Source organism: Ambystoma mexicanum, chromosome 2p (assembly GCF_040938575.1).
Source record: "Ambystoma mexicanum isolate Mex_15411 chromosome 2p, UKY_AmexF1_1, whole genome shotgun sequence".
Classification (NCBI taxonomy): domain Eukaryota; kingdom Metazoa; phylum Chordata; class Amphibia; order Caudata; family Ambystomatidae; genus Ambystoma; species Ambystoma mexicanum.
In genome coordinates, this window is record NC_090923.1 from 600,772,744 (window position 1) to 600,797,642 (window position 24,899).

The window sequence follows — 24,899 nt, forward strand, 5'->3', positions numbered from 1 at the left end:
CAGAGTTGCCACCCCTAGGTTCGCCACCTCATGTTCTCCTTGATATATAGTTGGGTGGAACTGGCTACATGGTTATTTTGTGTATCATGGTCCGTGCTATAAACATGATTCTGTGTTTGATGGGTAGCCAGTGGATCTGCCTCAGCACTGTGTGGGTAGGAGGGGTGCCCGTCTGGGTGGGTCTCCATAGCAACCGCGTCTGCAGTGTTCTTTCTGCAAGACGTAGAGGTGGTGGATGGTACCCTTGTTTGCACCTAATAGTAGTACTTTATTCCAATGTGGCACTTATTCCAGCCCCTGGTGTAGTGGTACAATTAGATTTAGATATAGAAGTGCAAATCTGCCTCAACATCAAGGTAGTAAGAAATGCAATGAGCCAACGATGGCATTCAATAAAATCGCTATGGATCTACGGATCTGGGTAAATGCAAACCAACTCATTTGGTCTTGCAACCATGTCTGCTCCTTTGTGACTTTTTTTAGTGCAAAGAGTTTGTCATCAGTAATCCTGACTGGCTGCTTTGCGTGGTTCTACAAGGACCAATCTGCAGGCCCCTATAAGAGACCGGCACTATTGCACAACAGTGCCGGCAGTGCCTGTCAGTGCCTGTCAGTGCAGGAAGAAGGTGGTGCTCTGGAGTTCATACCTGTAGACTGCCATGGTTGTCTACTTGATTCACTCATGGCTGTGTCTAAGCCACGCCCTGGCGGGATTCTGGTAGGAAGCCGGGAGGCGAGAGACAACACTTCTGTTTTCTGCACTTTGGCACATCCATGTGGAGGCAAGGTAAAGTTTATTTTATTTTTTTTGTGTTTTTTTTTTTATAAAAGAGTTGCGGATAGGGGGATGTTTCATTTTGGAGGCAGTCCTAGTGGACAGAACGGGGGCAGAACTGTGGCAGGATTAGTAACCGGGCGACTGGCTTCATGACACTTATTTTACAGTGGCATTGCTGGCATATATCGAGACCGGCCTTTTCGTTTTCTTAGGCACAAAGTCATGAATATCTTGCAAAATGATCCAGTGTGTTGTTAGCGACCTGTAGTATTTTGTTTGTCCTTGCCGTACCAATTTCAAATTCTAGATTTTATCCTACCTATTTATTTTTTCTTCTCAAATTTGTGTTGTGAAATGCACCCTTCAGTGAACGATTGCCCCCCACTATTGAGCTGCCCTCAGTTGGTTCAAGGGCCCTTTTCGGGGTAAAATGTTTACACCACACAGCTTTATATCGCCAGCTGCTGCGTACGTCAACGCCAGCCATGTTATCGTTAGCAGATTGTGTTCTTGTGATGTCTGAAATACATAGGATTTATATAGCTAATAAGATTAAACATCTTCCCCTAGCGTTTCTTGAACCTCTTTTTTAGTAATCTGTCAAAATAAGTGTTTTTTTTTTATACTACAGGTTTATTGGTTGTCCACGTTTCAAAGCGCCTATAATTGCGGATGTTACAGTACCTTAGAGTCTGTGATACGATCTCCTGTACTTGTACAGAACCTCCCTAATTCATGTTCCAGAATGTTCTTCCCCTTGATAACCAAAGGTCATCCATCCCCTTTGCCTTACAACATTTCAAAATGATAGCAGACCTGTCATGTTTCCATTGATCTTTGGTGTTTTATAGTAAAAGGAACTGCACTTCATCAGACACTGAGGGGTTAGTAAACTCCGCATTGAATTTATATGGTGCCACTTTTTATGTACAGACCTTCATGTTCAACCAAGGATCCCACGCTATCTGCAGTTTTACCCCAACGTTGCTCAGTATTTGCTCCATAGACCTTCTAGGCTTGGTAAAAGGTGGTGCTGGAACGCCTACAAGGAGTCCTATGATGGCCATTGCCTGCTCCCCAACCAAGGAGAGCACTGGAAGCAATACTGTTGCCCCTGGCCCACAAATGCCCATTTGCAGGACTGTGAACATGACCTATACCTCACTTTGTGGTGCCTCTCTAAGTACATTGCCCTGTGCCTGTCCGACCTAATAACTCAACACACTAGAAGCCTTCTGGAGATGGACACGGCACTGTTGGGGCGGGCCCCCTCTCTCTGAGACTCCTCTGCATTGCCTGCCATCATGCACTCCTCTTTCCTGGTGCTGGTGTATTTGTTTCTGAAAGGTGGCTGGCATTATGGACCACTTTGGAAGTAGGAAAGGATGATTTTGGGGAGATGTATCTTGCCCTTAGTTACTACACTGAGTTGTCCGCAGCAGGGAATTTCTCCCCGTGTCCCAAGCAGTATCTTATCCGCGTGCCCCCCTACCCCCATTGCCTTGGACTCTCTTTGAATTGTCAGGTGTGCTCCATTTTTGTTTGGTGTGCTTGGTTACAAGACTATTTGTCCCTAAGCCTATCTGTGCCTCCACACCAGGGCATCATCCCATCCACCGTGTGGTACTTGGGTTCTCCATCAGCATCTGCCATGGTCGTTTTTGTTTAGGGCTGTAGTAAGAAGAGCCTGCTTCAGCTCCTATATGCCAAGTCCTGATCTTAATTGTAGGATTATCTGTGAATTCCGTAGAACTGCTCTAGTATTTCTTCGCCAATGCAAAGTATTGAGCTTAAAATGTTGCCTGGGGCCAATAGTAGCTCTAAGCAAGTGGTGTGCAGGCCACCTTTCATGGGCTGTATGGACTAGTGAAATTGCCCTAGCAGTTTCAAGTTCAGCACCACTGGAGCAAAAACATCAGCTGGGTCCAGGCCAAAAAGGCCCATTGGGGAACCTACATGCGGTATGTAATAAACTATTCACCTGAAACCACATGCGTTCAATAAGTCACGCTGACTGTGTCCCTACTTTCTGATTATCAACCACTCCTCCAGGTTCTAAATGCTGTTCCTAGGCCTGGAACAGATCCGGGGCTATGCTAATGTCGGGACTTGGGGCTAGCTAGCCTTTTGGTTGTAGCCCGTGAGCCGCTATCCGGGGATAAGAGCCGGGGCTATAGCCCCCTCAGCCTCCTCAACTCCCTCTGCAACCCTCTGGTTGTTCCCACTAAAGGTACTCCGCTTCATGCCCCTGACTATCCAGCAAGGTAGAAGTACTATCTTCATGGCCCTGACTATCCAGCAAGGTAGAAGTACTATCTTCATGGCCCCACTAACATTACCTGTTGCTGCGGTTTTGATCACCTGTACGAGTAACGCCAATTAACTCCAAATCCTCACAGGATGGACAATGCTGCATGTTGTGCCAAATGTGCGAACCAGTGCTGCAGAAGTGGTGGCACTCTAATATGCCCACTGCACAGCTCAGCCAAAGCTAATAGACCTACATATGAGCCATCTTCTCTCTACACGGATGCATTCACTGCCATTCTGTTTCATGTCAATAACAAGTATTCCATCCTAGGGGTCTGCTTCAAACATCCATGCTTAACTTCTGAGCCTGGCAAGTGTAAACTCAGATTTTTCACGTATGCCTTAAACTACCACCATTCGGCCCACCTACAAAAAATGTACATTTGATCGTTTAGGCATAATTCGGCTGTTCAGACCACTCTTGGCATTGTAACCCAAGTGAAAACCAAACGCCTTACCATATGTTCTCCCGACCCCCAAGAAGCGTTCTTTCCTGTGGCATTACACTCCATACGCATCAAAGCCAGGGAACGTAGGAGGCAGGCACATCCCTGCACCTCCTGTTCCATGGATATCAGAACTGTCCTTAAAACGTGTAAAGCCACTACCATGCTCGTGAAGAAAGCCTTTTCACCTAAAGTTTGGGCAGCTGCTCTGTCTTCCAGATGGTGAACTTGGGGAGTCCTGATGTTTATCCGTTATTCGTAGACCACTGTTGATTAGCTTCAAAACTATCCTCCAAAGAAGCTCGGAGATATCCGAGCAAAGCGCTCTCCCCTCCATCAGTCTACTCTAAAAGGACACAAAACATCACCGCCCAAGCCCACAATTCTGCCCACTCGCCCAATAAGAAGTGTCGCCTTTAGCTCCACCTCCAGAAAACAAACCACCGATATCCTCGTAAAACCCAACATCCATTCATGACCTGGTGACCTCTTTCCCTCAGTGACGATCGAGGAATGTGCTCTGCTTCTGGGTCCCATCATTACTGACTTTTTATAAACCTCTCCTTCAGGGAAGCTGAGCCAGGTTGCTCCCTTTCCGTCTCTTCCGCGGCTGAATCGCGTGGGTACCTCCACTTCTTTCAAAAATGAAAACAATTCTCTAGACTCGTCTATATGTGCCAGTTACAGGCCAATGGCCCAGGTTCACTTCCTTCTAAAAAATAAAATATCGTGTAAGGCAGTCTCCATGCATCTCCAGTAGGATAAAAACACTCATGTGGCGTCTTCTGGATCTGTGATGACAGGAAAAACCTGTGCATCCCGTCTGAGGCTGAAGCTGGCCTTCTTATGCTGCGGGTTATCGTCAGTTTCGACATTCTTGACCACTCGATCCTCCATACCATACTGCAGCAGGTGATCAAGGCTGTCGGGGGAGGCCTGAAACTGGAATGGTCTCCTTGCTGTGCGGGAGACATTCCTCGTCACACAAGGCCTGTTTACAGCATTTGCCACGTGAGGCATTCCCCCCCCCCTTTCTCGCAGGGCCATGCACAGTGAGGCCAATATTATTGGCAGAAGGGCACCATATAAGACCACTTTACAATCCCAAAACAGCTCAGCACTAGCGTAGAAAATTAACGTCTTTGGCACAAGCTCCACACACCACGTGGTGCAAAATTAAAATGAATGCTTTGTGCCAGAAGAACTCGCAAGCAGTTCCCAGACAAGCCATTTTAACGTGGTCTTATGTAAATTGAGGTTGCATTTCCTAAAATAATGTTCTTATCTCTTGAGTATGTATCCAATTTCTTAGAAGGAATAACTCGCACATCAGATCATAATCCTAAAATGCCACACAATTGGTTGACTTCTGTCCTCCGCCCTACCGTTTAATCCCGCCCCCTCCCCCCCCCCCCCCCTCGCCGCAAAGAAATGTCCCATGTAGTAGGACCTCACAACATTTCACTATCCTATGATTTAGCTATTTAGCTCTACCGAACTTGTGATCTGCTTTAATGTGATATGCACAGTAGCCAGCTAGGAATACCTAATGTATGAATCCTGCCAAGGTGACCTGTTCTGAGCTTCTTTTCTGAACGATCTGCTTCTTGCCTCTTACAGACTGACCTAATCTCCACCATCGGGGAGAGTGCAGCCCTGGGAGCAGCCGGCACGATTTTCTGGGGTGACGCCAACTACACAAGAAGCAAGGTGGGTACATCCAGAGCTGGACATGTAGTGCCAACTCCAGGCAAGGGGGGGGCGGGGCGGAGGAGGAGGGTGGGAGAAGGGAGGCAATGCCAAGCCCCAGGATGTGAGTTCAAAGAAGACCAGTACACCTCTGAGCACTGTACTGTGATTGCAAGATTACAAGGAATATTTTTTTCTTTTCACTTTAACTTCGCGTCAAACTTTTTTTTTTTTAAATCTGTTATAGACCGGGTGAATAAACACATTGGGATCACAACTTGAACAAAATGTACAGTTAATTTGAAATTTGGTTCAATAAGTAATTGATGTAAGAACTACATCAAGCAAAAATGTCATTTTATTTATTTATTTATATTTATATAGTGCGCAAGCAGCCCAGGGGCATTGAGGCGCTGTTACTTGCAAGAACTTAGTTACACAGGTACAGGCATGGTAGCGGTCGTTGACATTTTGTAAATACTACAAGACATCGTACTGTTACAGATATTGCACATAGTCATATGATAAGCATTCATGTATTTAAAAAAAGTCTCCCAAAATCCTGCATTGTAAAAGTAAATGCATGGTGCTATGTCATGTCATCGACAGGTCTTTTTTATGAAAAAGGTCAATGAAAAACCTAATCAAACATTTTTATTTTGGGGGGGGTCCCCCCCAGCCCCATTACACATTGTTTCTCTATTCCCGACGCACCCACCACTTATATGCACTTTCCCACCCCCCTATATTTTTGAGTTTTTTCATTGAACATTTTTCGTTAAAAAAACTCATCGCAAAAAAGACTGCTGGCACGTCGTACCAAATACACATGGCAAGCATACCAACTCGGATGACAACAAAATCAGGCAAAACTTTGAATAACCATGAGAAATTTACAATGCAGAGTACAGAGATGCGCCCAAAGTGTCTATATATCGTTCCTTGCATACAGAAATAGGCGGCCTAAAGTGATGTGCAACAGTGTAATGGTAAAGCGATAGAAAATATTACTACTTCACATGCACATATGTTCCTGCTTTTTTTTATTTCATGAAATATACAAAACCAGTTCAGATACATAATGTTGAGGCACTAGGCCAATCTGTTTTAAACTAGGAGTGTGCCATGCCCGTTTCCCCAGGTCACATCCATATCTCATTTTGCAGTTCCATGAGCCAGCTCGTGTTTTTGCCAGTTATGTTTTTGGAAAGCCTTCATTTTGTTGCTTCCTCCACTGAAGTAACAAGAGCTAGGTCTGCTGTTATAATTATAATTGTTCTTATAACGCGTTTACTACTGGGTACCAGGTTGCACGAGCCCGGGATTCGAACCCGTGTTGCTATGCGTGGTCTTGCTTCCAAGACACAGGTTGGCCCCGAGCTATCCTCCCGGCCTGCGTGTCCACAAGACTTCAGATAAGATTTTGAAGGGGGAGTTGTACTTTTTGGAGTTTGGAGTAAAATGATTTCTTAAGGAGTAAAACAAAAAATTCCCATTGGATGGGGGAGATTTGTTTAGGGAAGTTAAAAAAAAAAAGAAATATATATAAATCTCCGTGGTCCATTTGCGATGTATACTTTGAACCCAGTTGTTTAAGGAAATGACAAATCATGTGTCTCTTAGTACCACTACTCTGAGCATGCCCATGGTGCTGCGTGGAAGGAAGCAGGGTATATGCTCATGTGTCGTGTTTCCTGTTTGTTTTGGGAGTCGTTGGGTATTTGTACTCCCTATTTGTTACTAATGGGCATATTTGCCAAACTTTAGGATGCCAGAGTGGTTGGCAAGCAGCTCCTCTGAAGGGCTGGGCGTTGGTATACTCCCTCAAGCAGCGTGTGCTGCATATGTTAGTGGTTGGCAGGGGAGCATATACGGGCTGTGTTACAGAGAGTTAGATTTGAAAGTAAGGCCTGGGAAAGCTTGTTTTCTATTTTGTAGCCTAGCTTTTTTGGGTGCTCACCTATTTTTCTTTCTTCCATTTTAGGAGACCTGCTCGCTCATCAAAGACTACCTGGATCGGGATCTGGGTCACTACATTGTAAACGTCACCACAGCTGCACAGTTGTGCAGCACTGTGCGCTGCCATGGCAATGGGCGATGCCTACGTCAAAACAATCAGTCCAATGCCTACCTCCATCTCAACAGTGCCAGCTTCCGCATACAGCGCAGCGAAACTACCTCCCGACTAGAGGCTGTGGGGCAACTCTCTGCAGCTGACCGTGAGCAGCTATGGACTTTATTCCAGTGCCAATGTTATGTTGGGTGGCATGGTAAGAGCTGTACAAATGCTGTTGGGGCTCGTGGTGGCACAACAAGGTTTGGAGGCGCCAATGTGATCGTCCTACTTGCACTGACTATGTTGTTGTTCCTGTGCTAAAGCCAACGCAACCGCCAGAGGGTTCCCATTGCCATTTTCAGGGAAACGCTGCTATGCTGTCAACATTGCCATGGTGTCAACCTTTGCAGGACCGCCATGGAGATGCCAGCCTCCCTTAAGTAGAGAAGCCTGATAATCCATCTTCAACAGGAAAGTCCATGATCCACTCTGGCACTGAAGCATTGAAAACCAGCACTGAAAATTAAAGTGGAATGGATGGCACCAGGGGGCAGACCCTTTCACCTCTGCGGCTGGGTAGAGGGCTCAAGTGATTGGCATGAGGTTGTTGAGCTTTACCTGTAGTGATGAACAGCTCTGGTATTTGACTCTGGGCTAAAGAGTCTTTCAGCTTTAGGACTGGATGGGTAGCTTGTTGGTACAGGGATAAGTGAGAGGTTGTTCCCTGAGACTGAATAATTTATGGGCTTGCCATATACATAGATACTTTCACCTCTGATGGAAAGGTTGTGGGATAGTTCCAGGGATACAGATCATTATCTCCTCCTAGTATTCAGTTTCAGTGTCACTATACGCATAATAAATGGGGGTTGGGTGGACATGCTGGTAACTGTTCTGAGCTAAGCGCTCGTTTCAGAGGTCTGTGTGCACAGGTAGTCACAGGTTCGAATCCCAACAAGGCAGCGTTTGCCATTGATCCCACAGAGATCAGTAAATATAATCCTATATTTTACAATACTATGGGATGGAGCTAGAATGAAGGTTGTACAAAAGGAGATCCTCTTATAATTCAGTTGTGTAGGTGAGAATTTGTTTTCATCCGGTGATGTACCTACCCTTTAAGGGATTGTACCCGATTCCAGGTTAAAGCTATGGGTATGCACATTTCTTTATTGAAGAATGTGCAGCCCTCTATATTATAGATGCCATGCTGAATATGAGAAGAATGCCACCATCTAGAAGTGGTTTCTGGTAGTTTACCTGGAGATTTAGAGCGCCTCTTCAGTAATGAGCCTACAGAAAGGCAGAAGTATATAAAGTCTGAGCCTTTGGGACGGTAGATTGTAGGGCATATTCAACGATTGACTAAGCCATCCTCTGTCCCTTTCAGGAGCTCTAACATTTGATCTAATGGCTGAACACTCCAATGGGGATGGGGAGGAAAAGACATTGGGTGGAATGGTTGACCACCCTGATGAAGAGCAAGACATTTAATCTTGTTGTGAAAGGAGGAGCGATCCATGCTCTCTATTGCACCGCGAGGTGTGTAGGGATCGCCATGTTGCATGAAAAGGTGGTGGGACCTCTGATCAGTAGGTTCCAGTGAAAGGCAGGGGGATTGATTGCCTGTAGTTTATGGTGGGGCACTTCGAACTATGCTGTTTAGCCCTTCAGCACAAAGCAACGGATCCGTGCTGCTTATGCTACATTTAAAGGTGGGGAGACTGCAGTTTGGTTGTCACACTACTGTGGGTGTGGTGGGGATCCATGCCCTTTATACGGTGAAGGGGAGAGCCACAAGGCCATGGTGCCTTTCACTAACAGACGGTTGTATGTGGCTGTAAAACATGGTAGAGCAAGGTAGTGTTTGCCCCCCACTATGAAGCTAGTGGGATTGAGTAGTTTCTCTTGGCCTGCCCTTTCAGCATCTGAAGGCAGATGACCACTTTTCCTAGATGGTCTCTTGCGCACAGGTATGTTATCTGTAGTGACCTTGCAGGGGAATTTACATTTTGACATACTCTACCCAGTTGTAAAGACATGACTTGGACTTCTGTGGTAGTCTAGAAGCGACTTTCATGCCACCTGCATCTCTGCGTCTCAGGCAATGGATGCAATGTCGGTGGTCTCTAGAACGCTGTCTCTTCCGCATGGATGGTCTATTTCCTTGTGGTCATGCGCTCTGGGCGGTCTTGGCTGTGGGTAAATAAAATAATGGGTTGGAAGCATCAGGACTCCATCCTAAAGCCCAGAACGGGCTTTAATGTGGAAGTGTGTAGAATTGTTTTTTACATTTTTATTCTTGTGCAGCTAGTAGTAGGCCACGGAATATGCCCTCCATTTTAGACTGATCATTCACTGTTTGCTGGGGGTGGGGACAGGGGAGGTGGGGACTATTTCTATGCCTGCCTGGCTTTCTAGCACTAGTAACTTGAAATTGGTCATTCTGGGAGCTTTCAAGTCTCTTTATTTTGTGTATCTTCAGGCCGGGAGAGTGGGGGAGGGGGCATCGAGTTTGTTCAACCTGCAAGGGGGGGGGGGGGAATCAGAGCTCTGTCACTTGAAATGAGGCTGCAGTAGTACCAAAGCTTTTGCCCTCCCCTTTTTCTGTTTTAGGAAGGAGGAGAGTTACCATGTGTCGCTGCTGTTTTCCACCAGCTAAGTGGGTGAGAAGGGTGCTTGGGATTCTACACTCTGTGGGAGGCTAGGATGCATGAGGAGGCTGGTCCGGACAGAAGTTTGGAGCACTCTGGAACAAGGGTGGTTTTAACTTGGAGACCGTGGTCTTGAAGCCTGTGCTAGCTGGTGGAAGGCGACGTTGCTGGTTTTAAGGGTGGGGGGAGGGAACTACCGAGTGGATGGAGAAAAGACTCCAAAGAAGAACCTTGCACGTCCATGGAAATCCTGACTTGGAGAAACCGAAATGGCAGGAACATTTTTATTTATGCCACCATACCAGACCTCATTCCACGTTTCCCAGTTTGGTCCGTTCTGCTGTGCAGCCTCTGTGTATGGTGCCCTCCTCTGAATTGTCATATGTGCAGTTTTGTAAAGTGTTTTGAATTTGACTTAAAATCAAAAATCAGCAATACATTTTCTTAATGATTATCTGTGCATCTTTTTTGATTACTTGAAATGCGTGATGTGGCGGTGTAAGGAGCGGAGAGCGATTTCAGTGAATGGACAGGTGAGATGTCAGATTTGAAATGTTAACACGATTTCATGGTAGCCTGTTTGTCTCTTATTATAGCTACTGTATAGTCTAATGCCCCTCCTTTGAAGGTTCATTGTATTGTATAATGTATATCCTGAATATTATTTGTGGAACTATCACGCTGGTTTTGGCCATCAAGGATTTGGATGTGTACCCATGGCCCAGGCTGTGTGCATTGTAGAGGGCCGGTTTGTTTTTTATCCACTGGTTCCAGCTGTCTGCAGTGGCAGAGTCTGCCATGGGATCATGCAATGTCTCAACGCCAGAGCTGAATGCATCTTTCTGGGGCGGTTCACAGCTTAAATTGGACACAGTCCTTGATGAGTTTTCTTTGCCTCCATGTAACTGCAGCAAATCCACTGCCTCAAAAGCACTAGGATAAATGTTGTAGATTCTCTAAAATCCGAGACCCATTGCAGATACTGATTCTGGCTTAAAGGTCCTTCGATTTCCAGAAGGTCTTGTTTGCTGATGCTTTTAGACGGCATACTAATGCTTATGTATATTTAGAAAGCTTGACCCTTCCAAATAGTAGTATCCAGAAATATGAATACATGGCAATGCATATTAGTTGCTAGTAACTGGTGTAACTCTGTTATGCTTGCAGTGACCTCTCCTGTACCCGACACATCCTTCTGAGACTGACACTGCCCACCAACGGCATGCTCCTGCACAGCCTCCTCCTCCACCTAGCCCTGACAGACACTTTACTGCGTTGTCACCCACAACTCGTCCACCCCCCCCCCCCACCTCCCAAATGACAATTGAGTTGCTCTGCTCCAACCACATCTACCCCATGCTGCATGCTGGGGACACCAACCTCTGCCCCACAACTATACCTTCCAAAAGTCAATTAAGGGAATTGGAAGGCCCAAACCCTAGCAAATGAGGCTTCCTACATCACTGAAGCCCACCTCACAATCTTGCGTCAAACCCACCCTCACCCCAATACCCAACCACACTAGCAGCCCTTCTTATCTACTACCCTAGCGTATTCAAAAAAGAATTGGGCACTGTAGTCTACTAATCCACAAAGATACCCCTCCCCCACAAACCCCTTCTGACTTAATCGCCTCTTCCTTTTGATTACTTTAGTGTTCAAACTTTTTAGCCACATGGCCTCCTGGTGCACTCAACCTGTTTTTCCATGACTTGAACCTCGTCATTAAATCTGTGCCTACAGAATCCCTGCCATAATCCTAGGAGACTGCAACCGCATGATTAAGGCATAGAGCGTGCAGCGTGGGCCATTCCTTTCTGACTGCACCCTGCCCACTCTACACGATCAGTTAAGCCTCATTTATATCAACTCAGGGGGCCTCCTCTTGCTCTTACGCTGCCTAGTCCTTATATCCCTGCTGCTACCCCTTCTCGCATTATTCCCTCCTGCACTTCAAGGTGTCTGGGCACCCACCCCTCCACCTACTCCCACTCTTGATGACGGAAGTATGAACTCGGACCGGAGTACCTGGACCCTAGCTGAATCCAGCTGAGTCCGCTCCAACTAGCCTCTCTGCCCAATTTTTACTCCGTTTAGCAGGTATTACAAGATTTGAAACGCTCTCAGGGCCCGAAAAGTGACCAATTGGCTCAGAAGTGGCATCAGTCTCAAAGATGTAGGTTCTTTTTCTTGGTTCATGACTCATGTTAGATACTACTTCTCAGTTGCCTTTTTTCTGCAGACATCTTTGGTCGCCGTTCCACCATTGCCCAGAGAGGAAAGATCTTCGGGCTCGACTGTGTTGCCAAATTCCGCCTGGATCCACCAATCCGTGCCCTGGTTGGGGATGGCTTGTTTTAGATTTGCCAACTGCGTGGAGCCCTCCATTTTACCTCTATATACCTTCATCCGCTCGTAGTTGGCTCTCTTAATTCAAAATGGGAGTATGTGAGCTCCCGATGTGTGGGTCTCCTAGCATAGCAAGTGCAACGACCTGCAAAGTGTTCAAGAAGCTGCAGTCTGGCCTGGATAATGGGGACTTCATCAATTCCCACCCACACAGCTCCACATTGGCTGTTAAGATTGCTTAAGTCTACAAAATCTCTTGGAAGCACCACCAGCTAACTTCAAAACCAGAGGTTTCAATAGGTTTTTCTGTCTTCAGTTCCAAGAATATGTAATGCTTTTCTAGTTGACATTTGTCAGATTAAGGATCTCCTGACCTTTAAAGAAAGGTGACAACCGTCCTTTTTAATTAACTTGGAACAGTTTGTATAGCTCTGTTCATTCGCCTAGTGTGCCTAGAAGCAATTAAAGCAACTCAAATGTGCAGGTGTGTGCGTTATAAAAATGGAATTGGGAATCAAATCGCTTTGAGAACACTTTTCCCATGCACTCCTTCACTATGATCTTTGTCCTTGACCATGGATCTACCTTACCATCCGACTAATGTCTGGCTCCACCTGACAGTGGAAAGCCTAGCCCCCAGCTCTCGTTGCCCCCCTCGCCTCCCACAAGCATCTCATATACCTCTGCACATGACTGCCAAGTGGTCCTGCATTCGCCTCCTCTACACTGTTCCTGTCAGCTCTCGAGGACCTTCAGGCCTGGCTCACATCTGCACTCCTCCACTCTCTGCTGATTACTTTTCCTGCTGCTTCCACACCTGTGAAAGCTCCCCACTGACCGCCCGCCCGCCCTTCACGCCCCAACCGTTCTTGAAGTACTCGCCTACATTGCCACCTTTTCCGGGAAGAACACGAGAATGGTCTGGTGGTATGCTCCTGAAAACGTCCCCCAAACCCTTGACTTTAATTTCCCCCTCTGTCCTGGAACTAGTATAAATAGCCGAAAGCGCTGTAAATTATAATCTAGTAGCATTCATATTGTTAACCCTTTTAATATGTGTGCTTGTGACCACGCAGTGTTGACCTCGACTCCTGTCCCAATGAATATTTAAGCCTGGTTATTGTTTCTGTCCTGACTGTTCATTTACCGTTGTCCGGCGCCCATCCAGGGAATCTGCCAGGCAGCCGTGCTAAGCATGGCTCCATAGCAAAATTCATACCAAAAAAGCATGTTGATGCTTTAAGCAGATTCCCATGATGTCTCCCATGGACATTAAAATGATCTGAAAAGTTGATTTGTGATCTTGTCGTGTTTTTTGATTTCATCTTAATAGCAACTATTGTTTACAGCTCTGCGCTTCCCATATGAAAATATAGAGAAAGTTCTTTCTCCCAAATGATGCAGAGAAGTTGTGCAGGATTAGGGCATCTACCTTTTATGCAGGTACAAAACCTCATTGTATGCGTGCTTCTGGCTGTGGTTGTTTCACTTCCTGTACACCACCACAGCCAGGTTAATAATTTGTTTTCTTATATAGTGCTTTATTCAATAGTCCTCCAGCATCTATACTCTATATTAGTACCCTGCGAGGGCGCAATCAGAATGAAAGAGCCATTCTGATTGGCCCTCGCCGAGTCATTACCAGGCTGGGAATCCCTCTGTCGGGATTCCACAGCCTTTGTCACCGGCGGGGGGGCGTGGCAACCCCTCAGCCGGTGAGGAGGCTGAAGCGGGGCCATCCCCGCTCTGAGCCGCCACACGCTGAGAGGCTGCCTTTGCCCCCCACCGGGGACTCAAGTAAGGCTTTGGCTTTTTTTTTTTTTGCCCTACCCCCCTCCCTGCCGCCCTCCCCTCCCCACCCCACTTACCTTCTATCCCTTGTCCCCGGTGGGGGACGATGGCAGCCTCCTGCTGTGTGGAGGCTCCGAGCGGGGCCATCCCTGCTCCGAGCCTCCACACGGCTGGAGGCTTCTATCGTCCCCCACCGGGGACCCAGGTATGTTTTTATATTTTTTTTTTTTTTTTTTTTTTCCTCTTTACCTCCCTTCCCCGCCCTCCCAACCGCACTTGCCCTTTTTTTTTTTTCAGGAGCGGATGTGCTGGAAACGCTTCTGTTTTCCAGCGTGTCCGCTCCCGATGGCCGTCGTTTTACCTTTCCATGGTGGACATTTTCTTTGTTGTTTTTTGTTCTTTTTCTCCCGAAACGCTGCTATTAGTGCCTCGGTCACGCAGTTTTTGCGGGCCGGGGTACTAATAGCAACATGCCCCGAGCGGCGGGGGAATTAAGGCCCTTGCTTCGCTCGGGCCTATAACTATGGGCCCCGGGGCATTACCTGAGTCGGTAAGGCCCCGCCGCTCGGGGCATATTGCTTAAATAACGCACGTTACTACTCCATTTTATTTTTCCTCTGAAGGACCAAGAGTTGATTTTGACCCCTTGAGAAGTGCAGGCTAGCCCCATGTCAGGGGGGTGCGGGGGGGAGAGCACTCAAATCATGTGCTATAACTTGGTCTACTGTGTGAGGAGCCTGAAGATTGCTGGGGTTTGGTCACCTGCTGTGGGCACATCAATGTATATGCCCTGACCAACTTTATTTTTGAAAAATGATGGTGTGTCGACTGAGTGACTTAAGGAAAATGGGATTATTTAGACCACATCGCACCGGCTCTCCAAACCCTACACTGGCTCCCAGTTGGACGCAGAGCCACCTTCAAATTCCTATGTATTACCCACCGAGTGGCGCACAAGGCAGGCCCCAAATTCCTACAAAAATAATTACGCCTTACCACCCGACTAGCACCATTAGTTCAAGCACTGACCTCCTAGTTGTCCCCACATCTCCAATTTGGCCATGAACGGAGGGTCAGCCTACTCAACCCAGGCCCAACTCTGTGGAACTCACTGCCTCCTTGTATTAGACACATCAAAAACAACATGGTTTTGCAGAAGGCACGCAAAACCTGGCTCTTTGCCTAAAAACACATAAGGGCATGCAGTGAACCACCTGGTGTGGTACTTCGCTGATTACATACCCTGTCATAGACTGTCATGCCTGATGATATCTAACTCAACTACCTAGAGCCTTTGCCCAGACTTGAAACACAAGTACCTGACAGAATGTATTCATCCCCGCATCCGTAGGAATTCCATATGCTCTGAGGCCTAGAGTTACCTATCGCCTTTAATAAGGTGCGATTGTGCTAGACTGGTAACCCAAGCACCAAAAACGCTCATGAGCTTGATCAAGGCTATGCAATTGTGCACTATGCAATCAGTCCAAGAAGGCATATGCCTGATAATTCTATGCACCTGGAAATCCAAGAGCAGAACTAGATACCGGGGAGGGATGAAGAGGGGAGCGGCGTCTAGCAGTTCTCCAGCATGGGGTCTGGCATGGGTTCACATGCTCATGAATATTCCCCGTCAGGCTGGGAATCCTCGGTAAAGAAAAAAATCAGTATCAGTTTTGTTTCTGATCTGTCTTTCTTAGTAGTAACAAATCACGGGTCTCTGGGTCATACTGCCCCCAGACAATGACTGCCCTCTCCCTAAGCCCTGCCCCTGGCAGCCATCCTCAGATTTTTACCACACGTTCAAGTGTTGGGAGCCCTCGTGCTATAGCTCACGAGCTTTTACTGCGTTTTGTGATTTTTTTTTTCAAAGAGTTTCATCTCATTTTTTCGGTCAATTGAGTCTCAAGCTCCACCGTTTCTACTTCCGATCAACAGGACACATTTCGGAATTTTCCTATGCCCCTCAAGGGTGAAGTTTTTGTCGAGTTACGCTTCTTGGAGGATTCCAGAAGTTTCTGAGGCCTACCCTGCGGACATGGCCCAGGAGAAAGGAAGCTCGACACCCGGATCCAAGCTGTTTAGGAACAGTCCTGGATGCGGATTACAGAATGTGTTCAAGGAGGACAAGCACTCGAAGTGCCTCTGTCTTCACAAGGACAAAACGCACATGGAGAAGGACTGTGCATTTTGCATGAACATGTCGGATCGGACTATGAGGGATCGTCGGACCCATCTTGCCAAATGGCTGGAAGGCAAGAGCCCAGCAGGTGAGAAGAAGTAGTCAGAGCAGTCTTCTAAGTCCTGTGAGGGCGACCCGGCGACGGGGGCCCAACAGAAGGCAAAGCACTGCGAGTCCACGGGCACCGGGAGCACCAAACGGTGGACTCCTCGGCTGCTCCTGCGCACCTTCACCAACGCAGTCAACCAAGAGCCAACGCTCTGGCTCGGGGAAGAAAAAATCAGAGAACCTGGCTAAGCTTCTGGAGAGGCCCGGGTCGATCTCGAAGGAACCGGCCTAAGGGGAGCAAGGCGGTGACCCTCCCCCTAAGGTGAAGGCCTCAAGTGCACCCAAGGTGGTGAAGGCCTTGATTCAACCGGCCAAGGCCTCTATTGAGGGAGTCGCTGCGGCCCTGGCGAAGCCTGTGGAGGCGACCCCAGTGGAGGCGACCTCAGGGCCCAGAGTTTCCCTGCATCCGCGGAGGGAATCCTCTTAAGCCCATTGAGAAGACCCCGGGGGAAACAGAGGGGGGGGGGCGGTGGCTGTTACGGACACAGCCTCCGAGGAGGAGCTGGTCGAAGTCGAAGAGGGACTCGACAAGAATTTGGAAGAGGCCCGGTCCCACGGGAGGGACCCCGACGAGGGGGACGACCAGAGCGAGGGTGGCGACGACGAGGCTCCTGTGGAGGAGGAGCAACCGTTGCAGCCCGAGCCACAGGACAACTCGGCGGCCATTTTGACGGCAATCCAAGCCTTATGCACAGAGATCAGGACGAGATTGCCCCTACCCCCGACGGACGACCCAACTGAACTGGGTCCATGGGTGAGCCCTCCAAACAAGAGGAGGAGGATTCATGCAGCCCCGCCCTTTCAGACGATGGGACTGACCTCCCGTCGCGATTCTTCGGGCATCCCCGCCCGACGAAATTGGCTCCTTCCACACCATGATAGCCAGGGCGTCTGAGCTTTTCCAGCTCTGCCCCGAAGAAAAGAAGGAAGGCTTCCTCTGCCAACAGCGCGAGGCCAAGAGGAAGACGGTCCTCGCGGTGCCATTGCTGGACGACATCTGGGACGAGGGACTTGCTCTTCTGAACTCGTCCACGGCGCCTGCGCGACCCTTTGTGCCTTAGAGCACAACCGACCCCAGATTTGGTCATCTCGGCAGCGGCCAAGAAGAAAGCGGGGGGGCTTGGCATCGGCTTCAACTTCCCCGCCGGATGGTGAGGGAAAGAAACTAGATGCCATGGGACGAGTCGTCTCGTCTGCGGCGATGACGATTAAGGCAGCCAACACCCTAGCGATTGTGGCCCGCTACGACAGGGAGTTGTGGTACAAGATCACCCCCCCCCCGTTGGACTTCCTCCCGGATGACAAGAGGGCAGAGGCCCTGGCGATCCCACAGGAGGGTGAGGTGGCGTCGGACCATGCCATAACAGTGGCCACGGACATTGCCGACACCGGTTTCCGCCAGTTGGGCAACAGCATTTGCCTTCGACAGCGGGGGTGGCTCAAGGCGACGGATTTCCGCCAAGACATACAAGCCAAAGTTTTGGACATGCCCTTCGACGGGAACAATCTGTTTGGGAAGACAGTGGATGAGTCCCTTCAGGCCATCAAGGCCGACACGGAGACGGCTCGGGCCTTCGGAGTTCTGCAGCAACGACGGCTGCCCTTTCGGAACTCCAGAGGCAAGCAAAGTGCCTCCAAAGGGTTCGGCATCGGCTCCTCGACATATCAGCAGGCGGCCCGTTCCTCATCGCAAGAAGCTGACAGGGGACGAGGCAAGTCAGGGGGATATCGCCGTCGTCGCCAGGGAGGCCAAGGCGGCAAGGCTGCCGCCAAGCAAGACTGAACCAGCCGTTGCGTTGGGCCCCCACCGAAGCACCCCGGTGGGAGGCCGGCTGACTAAGTTCATCAGCGTGTGGGAGTCCATCTCCACCGACCGTTGGGTGCTGGATGCCCTGGCTCACGGGCACACTCTGGAATTTCTAAAGAAGTGCCCCGCATTCCTCCTGTGGCCAGGAAGGAATATCTCGTCCCTCAACTGCTGTTGGACATAAGGGCAATGCTCAAAAAGGGAGCCTTCGAGCTCGACCCAAAGAGGCTCCCGGGCTCTGGAGTATACTCAAGATGCTTCCTCGTCAGAAAGAAGACAGGAGGATGGCGTCCCATCCTGGACCTGCGTCGGCTAAACAAATACATCAAGGCACAGAACTTCCGGATGGCCACCCTCCAGCATGTGCTGGGCCAGCTGGACGAAGGAGACTTCCTTTCTTCGTTGGATTTGGAGGATGCGTACTTTCACATCCCCATCCTAAATAGACACCGAAAGTTTCTCAGGTTCGTAGTCCAAGGGCGGCACTACCAGTTCAAGGCCCTCCCATTCAGATTGAAGCCGGCGCCCAGGGTATTCACCAAGTGCCTAGCTCCAGTGGCGGCAGGGCTGCACCTGCAGGGGATCCACGTCTACCCCTACCTGGACTATTGGCTCATCCGGGCAGGAACAAGGGAACTCGCCATCGAACACACAGCGAAGACCGTCCGGCTGCTCATGGACCTGGGATTCTCCATCAACTTCCCCCAAATCCCACCTGGTTCCGTCGCAGGTCGCACTGTTTCTGGGAGCCAAGCCCGATACAGTAGCGCGACTGGCCTCGCCGTCGGAGGAAAGGACGAAGGCTCTCCTGGACAAGGTGCAGCGTCTGCTGGCCACGGACGTGGCCAAGGTGAGGGCCATCAAGTCCCTTTTCGAAATGATGTCCTCTTGCATCTATCTGGTGCGCCTGTGCAGGCTTTGGATGCGCCCTCTACAGGATTTCCTCAACGCCCGTTGGATACAAGCGGCGGGCAGTTTCCAGGACAAGATCTCGCTCGACGAGGGCTTCCGCCAAGCAATTCAGTAGTGGGGCACCCGCGCGCATCTCGCGGCGGGCACAGACTTTCAGACCCCAGTACACCAAGTGACGGTGACGACAGATGCCTCCCTGGAGGGGTGGGGAGCGCACACCGGAGATCTTCATGCGAGAGGCCTTTGGCTCCCGGAGGAGAGGCCGCTCCACATCAACCTACTGGAGCTACGGGCGGTGTTCTGGGCCCTCGGGTCGTTCCTCCCGTCCCTTAAGGGCAAGGTGTTGAGGATCTTCACTGACAACACCACCACGATGTTCTACATCCGGAAGCAGGGAGGAACCAGATCCCCAGCCCTATCCAAGGAGGCCCAGGTTCTGTGGCACTGGGCCGTCGCCCAGGGGATGTTTCTGGTACCCTTCCACCTGGCAGGAATAAAAAAACACCATCGCCAACTCACTCAGCAGGAAGCTGCGCTCGTGCAACGAGTGGGAACTACGCCAGGCTCAAGTGGATCGACTCTTCCAGCAATGGGGAAAACCCCAGATAAACCTGTTCGCAACGGCGACCAAAATGCCAGAGGTTCGCCAGCAGGTTGCCCCAGCCGAGGAGCATGGGCGATGCTTTCTCGTTCCCCTGGGACGGCCTGTTCCTGTATGCGTTTCCCTCCATTGCCATTTCTGCTCCGACTCATCAATCAACTCAAGAGGTCCCGGTGCAGGATGATCCTCGTCGCACCGGCGTGGCCGAGACAGATCTGGTTCCCGGACCTTCTGGACTTGTCAGAGTCCCCACCGATCAAACTGTTGACGGATGCAGATCTTCTCTCCAGAGAAGGATGTGCCATCCTTCATCATGACCCGGGGTCGCTGAACTTGCAGGCCTGGCTCCTGCAACACTAGAGTTTGGAGGGTACGATATCCCGACGGACTGCAAAGATGTCCTTGCAAAGGCCATGGTGTCCTCAAGTGCTACGGACACAAGTAGAAGAGGTTCTCTGTCTGGTGCAGTGCACAGAAGATTAACCCTCTATGGATTACGGCCCCTCAAGTGCTACCGTACCTACTGTCGCTGGCCAAGGTGGGACTGGCACATGCTTCCATCAAGATACACCTTGCAGCGATTTCCCGATACACCAGAACTACAGGATGTCCATCCCTGTGGTCTCATCGCCTGGTGAAGGAATTTATGAAAGGACTGTTCCGATCGTTCCCGCAGGTGAAGGCTCCGGCCCCCGGCGTGGGAGCTCAATGTGGTGCTGACCAGGCTCATGGGGGCGCCATTCAAGCCTCTGCATTCGGCACCGTTGAGGTTCCTGTCGTGGAAGATAGCATTTCTTGTGGCCATCACCTCCGCACGACGGGTGGGAGAGATCCAGGCCCTATCCTGCAAGCCTCCATACTTGACTTTTCATGAAATGAGAGTGGTGCTGAGGACGCACCCTTCCTTCATGCCCAAGGTGCTGTCGGATTTTCACCTCAACGAGCCCTTGGTGTTACCAGTTTTCTTCCCGTCGCCTTCGTCGCCGGCCGAGAGGACTTTGCACTCGCTGGATGTAGCTAGAGCGCTGAAGTTCTACGTGGACCGCACAAAGAGTTTTCGGAAGACTGCACAGCTGTTTGTGAATTTTGGACCTGTAAATCAAGGGAAGGCTCTCTTGAAGGCTTACATTTCCAGATGGCTCTCCGGCTGCATCATGCACTGTCACCGGTTGGCAAACCGACTATTGCCCGGCCGTCCCAGAGCCCACTCGACCAGAGCGATCGCTGCTACCACGGCGTTCTTGTCTGGCGTGCCCCTGCTGGACATCTGCAGGGCTGCTATGTGGAGGTCGACGCACACCTACACGAGATTCTACTGCGTCGACCGGGATTCCAGGGAGGAGTCCAGAGTCGGCCAGGCAGTGCTGCACATTAAGGTGAGCCTGGTGAGGAGGTAAGAGTTGCTTAATGTTGAGTTTATGTAATTCGTAATGTTGAGTCTTGCCACCTCCCGTGGTTGTGCATGTGTGTACTGCTATGTATTCTTATATTCATGAGCATGTGAATCCATGCCAGACCCCATGCTGGAGAAGGAACAAGTTACTTACCTGTAACTGTTGTTCTCCAGCATGGGTCTGGCATGGATTCACATGCAAACCCTCCCTCCTACCCCTCTGTGGCTCTTCACTTGGTCATACTGCCACTTTACGTGCTACCAAATCTGAGGATGGCTGCCAGGGGCGGGGCTTAGGGAGAGGGCAGTCATTGGCTGGGGGCAGTATGACCCAGAGACCAGTGATTGGTTACTACTAAGAAAGTCCGATCAGAAACGAAACTGATACTGATTTATTTCTTTACCGAGGATTCCCAGCCTGACGACAGGGAATATTCATGAGCATGTGAATCCATGCCAGACCCATGCTGAAGAACAACAGTTACAGGTAACTTGTTCCTTATTCTGCTATTCACACCTACCAGTGAATGCATATGACCAAACTACCTATCAGTAATCTATCTAGCAGAACTAGCAACCCATGCGCTAATGGCACTTATGAACTTATCATGGGAGTAATGAGACACTGGACAAGCTACGTTATTACACCCTTAAAAGTTTACCGAGCAACAAATAAGGTGGCTTGATGCACTAAAACCTCTGCTGGAAAGCCTTGGGAAATCGCCAACTGCAAGGTTATGTTTGTAAGATCCAATGGTGCAATATGGCTGGACGTGGGGGTTCTATGGGAAGTGGGTATACACAAATCATGTATCCCTCTACTCCGCATTGAATGTGAATGCACATACACATTGATGTATCACCAATCCTGAAAGACTGTTATGCGAGAGGCTGCAGTAATAAACATTGCTGGTTGTTGGAGGGAGAAAATATTCTTCTTGGTATCGCAGCAAGAAAGGCGAAAATCTTAAAGGAATCACTTCGCAGAGATGTCTTCAGAGTGCAAAATCGAATCCCGCCAAAACAATCTCGTGCCTCTTGCAGTACTATTTCTAAAGCTGTGAGGATGGAGAAAGTGTCAAGCAGGTGAATTAGGCAAAACTAAACCCATGGGCATCAATTCATGAAACGCACAAAGGGGCTGCCATTCCCCAAGAGAATTCCACAGAATCACTGCACTGGAGAAGGAATCTGGATTGGGTGGTGTTGAGGATGGGCAGACCATCAACCTATTAATTTATGAAATGTGGGGCATATATGACACTAATGCAATAAAACCTGCCAATCCCACTGGGCTTCATAAACCAAACAAATCAGTAGTAAGCAATCTTTTTGTATTGCAATCAATGCTGCCTTCAGGCTGCTTCAAAAGTATTGCAGGTAAAGAAAAAAGTGAGAGAGGGAGTACCAGAGATCACATTAGTATGGCCTCTGGGGAACCGAAGCCAAGGTATGAGAAATTGTCAAAAGGATTCAAATGCGTGTGTGCACTTGGCCAAAATAGGGGGTTGGGTAGGATGGCTGAGCCCCAGTAAGCTACCCATGATGGTCAGGCATGTGGATGGGTGCTGAGAGGTGGTCATGAGAGTGTGAGAGACTAGTTATGTGTCCCGCTAGGTCGAAGTTTTTTGTCGTAGGACGTAGCTGCATTCTGATGGCAGAGATGTGGTGCTTTGTGTTTTAGTCTGGTATATGGAAGATAATGCTTGCGGATTGGCGGCCGTGCCTGTGGCTGGTGTCCACCAAAGTGGTGCGTAACTACGTACCTTGAGGCTTAGTTGGAGCTTTGCTTTTGATGTAGCTGTGTAATCTGATACATTGAGTGCAATACATTGGCTACCCTTGAATTCTTCAGAGTGCACTCCATTAGCTAGCCTTCACAAATCTTCTAAGTACAATATTGGATAATCTTCAAAGTTCTTCTAAGTGCAATACATCGGCATCTGACAATAAACTTTGCTTGACAGTAAGTGCCTAATGAAGTAATTAGCTACTTACAAATGTTATTTTATTGTTATAACAATGTACCTGGCAGATACAGGGATGAGCCCGGGGGGGTGGGGGAGAGTCGAGGTCACACTAACTCACACACTCCACTCGCTCCCAGACAGATAAGCAACTCCCTACGTCCTCCACCTTTGTTTTAGGCTATAATTTGAGGCCACCCTACACCTTGCTGCACAAATCACGTGACCCATTCCTGAAGGAACGGTAGCCTTGCGTTCTGATATTAGTGATCTATCGAGGGGTGTAAACATTTTATGGTCTGAAGTCTGGCTTTGGATGGTGCTGTGGCATGCAGGGGCCTCGGGATGAAAGCATTGCGGAGCTGTTTTTCTTATATGGGGATTGTTGGGGGCAGGAGGGCCTTTCTATCTATTCCATGAGATGGTACTGCCAAGAGGCGCTTTGCTCCCTTCTCATGACCTTGCAAAGCACATTCTTCGTAGGACACGAGGGCCTATAACTTCTTGGATTATGGAGGATTTTATGGGTCTCTGAAACCTGGGTGGGGTGCTGTCCGTTCTCATGCAAGGGATCTAATACTAACACATAAGGTGGTTTCGCTGCGCCTGCGCCTATATTCTAAGATGGCTACCATTCACCAAGATGACATGTACACCCACCTCTACCATAGCTTCTAATGCATGCACTAAGGTGACTGCGCACCCTCCTCTATGTGCACCTCTCTCATGCTCCCTGGATGTGCTCTCTTAGTGTTTATTTCTCATTCCATATTGCCTGGGGGGGTTGAAAGATCCTCTCCCCTTCCCAACATTACCCCTTTTGTTAATCCCAAATTAACAAACTCCCCTGCAGTGTCATTGACAACCAAGTTCCAATATATATTCTCCTCTCCCCTCCACACCCTCTCCAACCTTTCAGTTTACAGATGTGGTGGTGACCCGTTTTTGGGAACCCATGCTCTGCAAACATCCCATAAACTAGCTCCAGACTGGGCATATTCCTCTGGGGTACATATCATGTAAATACAGCCCCCATCCCCAGCGAAATCAACCCAGTGATCTGTATAATTCTTGGGGTCTGGTGGGGGAGTGGTTATTGTGCCAAAGGGGTGTAAGTGATGCTCAATCTGTACCATGCAGGGCTTGTTTCGGTCGTCTGCCTGGGTACCGCTCTCTGTGGTACAGTGCGGTGCTTTGGATGTTACCCCAATTGAGACCATCATTGCGCTATTGGGTACTGCTTTGGCAAAACATTGGAGTCCCATTTGGTGCATGCAAAAGATCACCAATAAGAAGACTATGACGGGCACCAACATTTTCATGATTGCCCACAGCGAGGATGGTGCCCAAGAGAAGGCCAGATCGAATCAATCTGCTCTGTGTATTCCAGCTTCCTCCTTCATGCGCGCTCCCAGGTTTGTACAGCTTCGATTATGTGTGACAGAGAGCAATTCTCAGCATCTTCTGGAGGCACGAATGTGCAACAGGAATTCCTGATGTTTTTGCACATGCCTCCTTCCATCGCAGTGAGCGTATCCACAACATAGCGATTCTGCATCATCATCAGCCTCAGGGTGCAGAGTTCCATGTTTATGACATTGAACCTTTGCTCGGTGTCATTAACCAGCTGTATCAATTCCCAGCTGACAATCTCCAGCTACTTGGTGTTGGCCATGGCTTGCTTACTCGGGAGTAACATTGAGGTGTAGAAAGTCTCTGCTTTGCTGAACAATCTGTATTCGTCTGGTATTTCATTGAGCAGATCTGATGAGTCTTTGGACAGATAGCTCTTTTATTCCTCCGTATGGTTTCACTTTTCTCTTTTCCAGGGAGTATGCAGAACTATGCTGCTGGCA

The 24,899-nt window shown here is 49.1% G+C and overlaps 1 protein-coding gene across 3 annotated transcripts in view; it reads left to right on the top strand.

Moving 5' to 3' along the window:
* HYAL2 (hyaluronidase 2) overlaps positions 1–10,387 on the top strand; it is a 107,668-nt gene extending 97,281 nt beyond the window's left edge. For all 3 annotated transcript variants that reach the window (XM_069644114.1, XM_069644112.1, XM_069644115.1), the window contains exons 3-4: positions 5,155–5,244; positions 7,208–10,387. In XM_069644114.1, the coding sequence (XP_069500215.1) occupies positions 5,155–5,244; positions 7,208–7,600 (483 nt within the window). In that variant the 3' untranslated portion in view covers positions 7,601–10,387. The remainder of the gene's footprint in view (positions 1–5,154; positions 5,245–7,207) is intronic.
* Positions 10,388–24,899: the final 14,512 nt, after the last annotated feature.